Source organism: Amblyraja radiata, chromosome 16, assembly GCF_010909765.2.
Source record: "Amblyraja radiata isolate CabotCenter1 chromosome 16, sAmbRad1.1.pri, whole genome shotgun sequence".
Taxonomy (NCBI): Eukaryota; Metazoa; Chordata; class Chondrichthyes; order Rajiformes; family Rajidae; genus Amblyraja; species Amblyraja radiata.
The window spans coordinates 21,406,276-21,413,804 of record NC_045971.1 but is presented as its reverse complement, the minus strand read 5'-3'; the positions used below and the strand labels follow the sequence as shown (position 1 = coordinate 21,413,804).

Genomic DNA, 7,529 nt, shown 5'->3' with positions numbered 1-7,529 from the left:
TTCGATTTAAACCAGCACCTGCAGTTCTTTCCTGCACATCCCTAGGATCATCTTGCCTGTATCCATCTATCACTTGCCAGCCTTTGTCATAACCCCACTGCATTTCCATCAGAATGGCCCAGACCCTGCAACTCCATCGTTTATTTATTTATTTTTTTCCTGTCAACTAAGTGCTAGTAAGTGACATTACTTCTGAAAAGATATTTATTTTGCTGTGACGGCAACAGTTAATCTTCATTAACGGTAGCTGTAAAGCAACTGGCTTTTAAATAATTAATCTTGGTTGATGAGGGTAATCTTAATCAAATCTGCGTTGCCGCTCTGTGCAGATGGAAGCTTCCAGGTGTAACATCTGTGGTGACGGCAGAAGGGCAAGTCGGAAGAAAACGAGAAATGATTGGAAGGAGTTTCACATGTGACGGTCTCGGCTCTATAAAACAATCAGTACAGAACCAGACCTTCAAACCGAAAATACCTTCCACCTTGCAGAGAGGGGTAAGTGATATCATTGAGATATTCAGATCGTGTTACCAACATGTTATTAATCTAATCAATTGCTGCCCTGAGAAGCAAAAAGAGAAAAAATACTTCATGCACTGTAAATTTTAAACATAGTTAATGCTGGAAAAAACACACAATGGGTCAGCTGTCATTTATGGATATTTCAGCCAACTTTTATTTCTAGAACAGGTTCTGAAAATTAAGAGAGCTGCAGACATATTCCGAGGAATGGAAGAGGTAGTTATCAAATGACTGACCTGCTGCGCGTTTCCAGTATTTGTGTTTTTGTTGGATTGCCTGACTGCTTAGAAAAATATTGAAACATATGCAGTAATTTCTTATTAGTCGCAGTGAAATGAAACAGGCTGTTGCATCATATCTAATATATCTTTAAATGGAAGACTGCTGACACACTGGACATCTTCCTAGAGGTTGGGGGAAAATCTCAAAGGTGTTCATAACGCCCAGGAATGTTTTCAGTTCCGTGACTGTTTGCACTAAATTTGCCCACAAGTGCTTTGAGCCTTTGTCTAATATTTCTAAAAGCAAAGTTATATGATCATCATTTACAGAATGCAGACTGACTTTGGAGAACTTCAGCTAACCTGCTCTTTAAAAAAAAATTTTTTTACTGACACCAGCTGGTGGAAATGCCATTGAGAGAAGTAAGAATTTTGTTGCAAATTATTGTTTTATGATATGTTTCTTTTTGTAACTGATTGTCTTCCAATTAATTTGTTGGTTTAAGCACAAGCTATTTATTACAGTGCTGTGAATATTTAAATTATTATTTTCTTGTTAAATTCATAAAATCACAAATAAAAAACAATTGAAAAAGAATGCCCGGACTTGATTCATAGCACAAGCCACCACTGGGTCCATTGTCACAGCGCTGATCTTTTGTTCTCACTTAGACCCATGCACCTACACCAATCTCAACCCATGAATGTGTACACACTTTGCCCAGTTTACATTATCAATTTTGAACATCTGATGTGGATCTCATTACGGATGAAGAGTATTTTTATATTTTTGCTTATCAGTGCAGCAATTGATTACATTAATAACCAAAGGAGACTGGTTTCCTTAATTGTTTGGGAAGGATGCTGCTTGACACTGAAGATAGGCACAAAATGCTGGAGTAACTCAGTGAGTTAGGCAGCATCTCTGGAGAAAAGGAATAGGTGACTTTTCAGGTGGAGACCCTTCTTCAGACCCCAAGTTAGACCATCTGAAAAAAGGTCTTGAGCCGAAATGTCATCTATTCCTTTTCCCAGGAGATGCTGCCTGACCCGCTGAGTTACTCCAACACTTTGTGTCTATCTTCTTTAATTGCTTCTTGTTCCAGGTTTTGGCTTGTAATAAGAGCATCGAAATAGAAGCAGGGATAGGCCACTCTTACCCTAAAGCTAATATCACCATTCACAAGGTCATGGATGATCTTTCACCCACTTTCCTGCATTAACCCAATATCCCTTGATTCTCCCTTTCAATCAAACGTCTATTGAATTAGATCACAGATGGACAAGTGACTGAGCCCTCAGTCTCTTGGATACAGTATTTGAACTATTCCTCACTGCTTTGGTGAATAAGTCTTTCCTCACCCAAATTCAGAACGGCTGATCACTAATCTGAAGACTGCGATACCTGTCTTCCTGTTAACTTGTATTTTATCATCTTAATGGCAGAGTTATCCAAGACTGGACCTAATATTCACATTGGTCTAATGATTTGCTCTGGTTAAAATAATACCATAGCTGGCATGTTCTGTCATAAATTCAATTTTATGATATAATTCCTTGGAAAACATACCACAAGTTTAACCAAAAAGTCAAGAGTGTTTTATTGTCACATGTACCAGATAGAATAATAAAATGCCTACTTGCACCAGCACACAATATGTAAACATAGTACACTGTAAACAATATAATAACAAGAAAAAAAGTTCAGTGTGTATACACACATATACACACACACACACACACACACACACACACACACACACACACACACACACACACACACACATTACACACAGACACATTACATACACACATTACACACACAGACACATTACATACACACATTACACACACACATTACACACACACATTACACACAGACACATTACATACACACATTACACACACATTACATACACGCATTACACACACACACACACACACATTACACACACACACATTACACACACACTCACACACATCACACACACACACACACACACACACACACACACACACACACACACACAATATACCTAATATATGTAATATAGCAGCGGTTCCTGTAAATCAGATGGTAATAAAGGATTAGAATGTATATTTGTTGTCAGCATTTTGTGGACCAGGGGAGAAAAATTTAACATTATGCTAAGTCATGTGATTTTTTTATTGTTATAGGTACAAGAAGGTATTTGTAGATTTGGATGTTCTTTAAGTTGACGCAGTCAAAGACCAAAGGACAAAGGGGTGTGACTATGCTGACAAAGTAAATGTATCAAGAATGAAGAAAGATCCTGGGTGACCATTGGCAAGACGTGGTTGAGGTGACACAAGTTAATGGAAAATAACGGTCATAAATTTATGACTGGGAAGGTCAGCTGGCTAAATATTTTTGGAATTTGTCCCTGACTCTCCAAAGCCTCGGTTTCCAAAGCACTTGGACGAAAATTGAAAACAGAATGAACCCAATAATTACCATTTGCCTCGGTGCCTTGTTAAGCATCCTGAAGATCGATGGATTTAAAATGTGCCCCCACCGTTGCTCCTGCTACGATTTCTCCCACTTTGTGGACTGTAAAAGGCGGTCGCTGACTGCTATCCCGAGGGATAACCCTCATGGCATTTGGATGCTGGATATCAGATACAACAACCTGACGGAACTCCTCGACGGTGCCTTCCGCGGCCAGTGGTCCACGCGGATTGTCCTGCTGGCTGGCAATGGAATCCAACACATCCAGTCAGGAGCATTTGAGTCCTTGAATTTTCTGGAAATCTTGGATCTGGATCAAAATCGGATAAAGTATCTACCGGGCTATTTTTCTGACAGTCTGGAGCACTTGATAGAGCTGAGGTTGTCCAATAACCTAATTGAATACATGCACGGGAACAGCATGCGGAATCTAGAAAACCTGCAGAAGTTGGACCTGAGTGGCAACTGGATCACGGCGATGGAAACGGGGGTTTTCCGAGGTCTGTCCAAACTGCGAACCCTGTTGCTGAATAACAACAGGTTGGTTGTCATTGAGGATGGTTACTTCCTCATCCTCCAGAGCCTGGAAGCTCTCCACTTGGAGAATAATACCATTTCGGCCATTCAGGGAGAAGCCTTTAGTTCTCTGCGGAGCTTGAACCTCCTGTGTTTGAACGGGAACCGCTTGAGTCACATCAAGTTCAAAACGTTTCTGAACATCCAGACCCAGGGCACTCACCTGCAGCTCGCTGACAATCGCTGGGCGTGCGACTGTGATCTTCAGAGAGTCTTCGTGAAGTTCTTTAGCGTCCGCCACCTACACGTGGACGATTACAGCAACATCACTTGCTCGGAGCCCGGACATCTCCAGGGTCAGTCGCTGTTGGCCGTGGATTCCCAGCTGTGTGTGGCCGAGACCGCCACCGTGCTGGTGATCACAGGCACCGTGCTAGTCACCGTGATCGCCGCCATCGTCATGGCCGAGAGGAACCGAAATAAAACCAGGAACAAGAGCTGGAACGACAACGATGGGCCCTCCGACCCACAGGAGAAGTGATGCTTGCCCGAGGTACCTGATACACGCCGCCGGCCAAGTCGTTGCACCGGCTGCCACAGAGCATCCCATCACCAACACACAATCTCCCCCCAAAATGCTCTTGACAAATTGTAATCACCACCTTCTCAGAAACGAACATAACCATTTTGTTTTTTAATGGGAATCCCTTTTATCCCAGGGTCTGTCAGGGCCAAGTCAAACTGTGAATCGTTTATTATTGAGACCCGGGGAATTGCAGATGCCGGAGATCGTTTGCAAAACACAATGTGCTGGAGGAACTCAGCGGGTCAGGCGGCGTCTGTGGATTTCAGCGTGACTATGTTTCTGATTGGGACTAATTGCAACAGGGGGAGAAAGCTGGGAAAGGGATGAGGGCGGGACAAAGCCCGGTAAGTGATAGGTTTTGCTTTTTGATCAAGAATGAACACTTTCCAGGGACATTCACAAACTCCCGCCTCCTCATCTGCCAGAGTTACTCCAGCATTTTGTGTCTATCTTCTATTTTCTATGCATGATCTATGATATATATATCGATCTATAGATATGTCCATAGATAGACACAAAAATCTGGAGTTACCCAGCGGGACAGGCACCATCCCTGGAGAGAAGGAATGGGTGATATTTCGGGTCAAGACCCTTCTTCAGACCTGGTAGCCTGTCCCGCGGAGTTACTCCAGCTTTTTGTGCCTATTTTCGGTTTGAACCAGCATCGACAGTTCCTCCCGACACACACTAGATATATCGATTATGGATCATGAAAATCAGAGGGATTTGGAAGTAGTCCCACCTGCTGTCGGACCAGAGGCTCTGGTCGAAGGAGTTCTTCATCTTCGGTGGTGCGGGGTCTCGGGGAACTGGAGACACAAAGCAGTGACGTGGGATATATATGTAACACAAAGGTATCAGGCAACTGCTATATTGATTAGTGCCTACTTAGTCAAGGGGGAAGTCATTGCTCTTGAATTTCAAAGTTATCTTTGAATAACATTCGCTATGAAGGGGATATTATGCTCTTTTTGCATCTCAAGGTATAAAGACACATGGAGGATTCTGAAGAAGAGTCTCGACCCTCCAGTATTTTGTGTCTTTCTTCAATATTTACTATTAACTATTTCCTTAAGTTTGACCCTCAACAGGAGTGTTTTTTCCCAATAATATAGATTGACAAATTGTTCCTTGTACTTTGCAAATTATGACTACCGTTTGCAATGCATGCAAAAGCATTTGGGAGATTTGAACTCAATGCAACTATTTTCCGCTCACGTTTAAACTTGCAGAATGTATCATTTTTAATTGATGGAAAACTTCGGTCAACAATCTTGATTTTATATTTCATATTTAAAGTAAATAAATGTTCTTCTTTCGTATGGCGTGCACAGCATAAAGTTGTAGGTCAACTTGTTCTATTTGATCTTGTTTGTGCAAGTCGGGTTGATTGCATTAGTCGAAACAGGGTGGACCACGTGAAGGTTGCAATCTCCCACCACAGTAAATAAATTACCTTAATAAATTACCTTTAAAAACTCAAAAATAATTATTGACAAATAGATCCTGGTTCTACTGCATATATTTTGTCAGGAAATGCTACACAAATCTAGTTAATCGGCAAGACTATGTTCATGATATCATCACTTATTAATTGACAATAGAGATAGGTGCAGGAATAGGCCATTGGCCCTTCAAGCCAGCATCGCCATTCAATGTGATCATGGCTGATCATCCACAATCAGTACCCCGTTCCTGCCTTCTCCCCATATTCCCTGACTCCGCTATCTTCAAGAGCCCTATCTAGCTCTCCCTTGAAAGTATCCAGAGAACCGGCCTCCACCACCTCTGAGGCAGAGAATTCCACAGACTCACAACTCTCTGTGTGAAAAAATGTTTCCTCATCTCTGTTCTAAATGGCTTACCCCTTATTCTTAAACTGTGGCCCCTTGTTCTGGACTCCCCCAACATCGGGAACAGGTTTCCTGGCTCTAGCGTGTCCAAACCCTTAATAATCTTATATGTTTCAATAAGATCCCTTCTCATCCTTCTAAATTCAAGAGTGTACAAGCCCAGCCGCTCCATTCTGACTGGAGCGGCTGGGCTTACCCACTGACTACAAAGATGCCCTCATTGCTGCAAAATCTGCCTACCTCTCCTCCATATTCACTGATCCCTGCCTAAACCACAGAACCCTCTTCTCCACAGTGGGCAACCTCCTCAAGCCTCGAGCCAACACTCTCCCTACCTCTACTCCGGTTCTCTGCAACTCATTCCTCCACTTTTTCGCTGATAAAATCAGCACCATCTATCAATCTTTATCCCCTGTACCCGACTCCCCAGCATCTACTCCACCACCTACCAAGGCCCCTCCTTTCAACATCCCCACTGACCTCCTTACCCCTCCTCCACACTGCTTCCTCTCCCAGTTTGACCTGGTCACCCCTATTGAAATCTCCAAACTCATCAGCTCTTCCAAACCCACTACCTGCTCCCTCGACCCTCTCCCCACTCCCCTGTTGAAGTCCTGCCTCCTCGTTCTCTGCCCCTACCTCACTAATCTCTTCAACTCCTCATTGTCCCAAGGAATTGTCCCCTCCGCTTTCAAAACTGCTGCCGTTACACCAATCTTAAAGAAACCTGGTCTTGATCCCTCCTCTCTCATTAACTACCGCCCAATCTCAAACCTCCCCTTTCTTTCAAAAACCCTGGAGCGTATCGTTGCGTCGCAACTTCATTCCCACCTCCTTGCGTATAACCTACTTGAACCCCTCCAATCTGGCTTTCGCCCCCTCCATAGCACAGAAACTGCTCTCCTCAAAGTCCTCAACGACCTCCTCACCTCTGCTGACACTGGTTCCCTCAACATCCTCATCCTCCTCGACCTGAGCGCAGCCTTCGATACAGTGAACCATAACATCCTGCTCACCAGACTCAAAGACCTCGGCATTGAAGGCTCTGCACTCAGCTGGCTCCGTTCCTACCTTTCCAACAGATCCCACTTCATCTCTCTCCACAACCACACCTCTGCTACAGCCGCAGTCACTCAAGGCGTTCCCCAAGGCTCCGTACTCGGCACCCTCCTCTTCATCATCTACATCCTCCCCCTTGGTCAGATACTCCGCCACTTCAATCTGGACTTCCACTGTTACGCTAATGACACCCAGATTTACCTTGGCACCAAATCCCCCCACAACCCCCCCCTCTCCCATATCAACTCCTGTTTGTCAGCTATAAAAACCTGGATGCAACATAATTTCCTCAAACTCAACAG

General features: G+C 43.6%; 1 protein-coding gene across 1 annotated transcript; it reads left to right on the top strand.

The window, feature by feature from the left end:
• The first annotated feature begins 373 nt into the window (after nt 1-373).
• LOC116982033 (slit homolog 2 protein-like) lies at nt 374-5,996 on the top strand. The gene is made up of 2 exons (XM_033035307.1): nt 374-495; nt 2,922-5,996. The coding sequence occupies exon 2, from the start codon at nt 3,203-3,205 to the stop codon at nt 4,268-4,270; it is 1,068 nt and encodes a 355-aa protein (XP_032891198.1). The 5' UTR covers nt 374-495; nt 2,922-3,202; the 3' UTR covers nt 4,271-5,996.
• The last annotated feature ends 1,533 nt before the right edge of the window (nt 5,997-7,529 follow it).

Bases quoted from the DNA above. Each gene is read 5' to 3' on its own strand.
- LOC116982033 (XM_033035307.1), top strand. From the start codon at position 3,203: ATGAACCCAATAATTACCATTTGCCTCGGTGCCTTGTTAAGCATCCTG.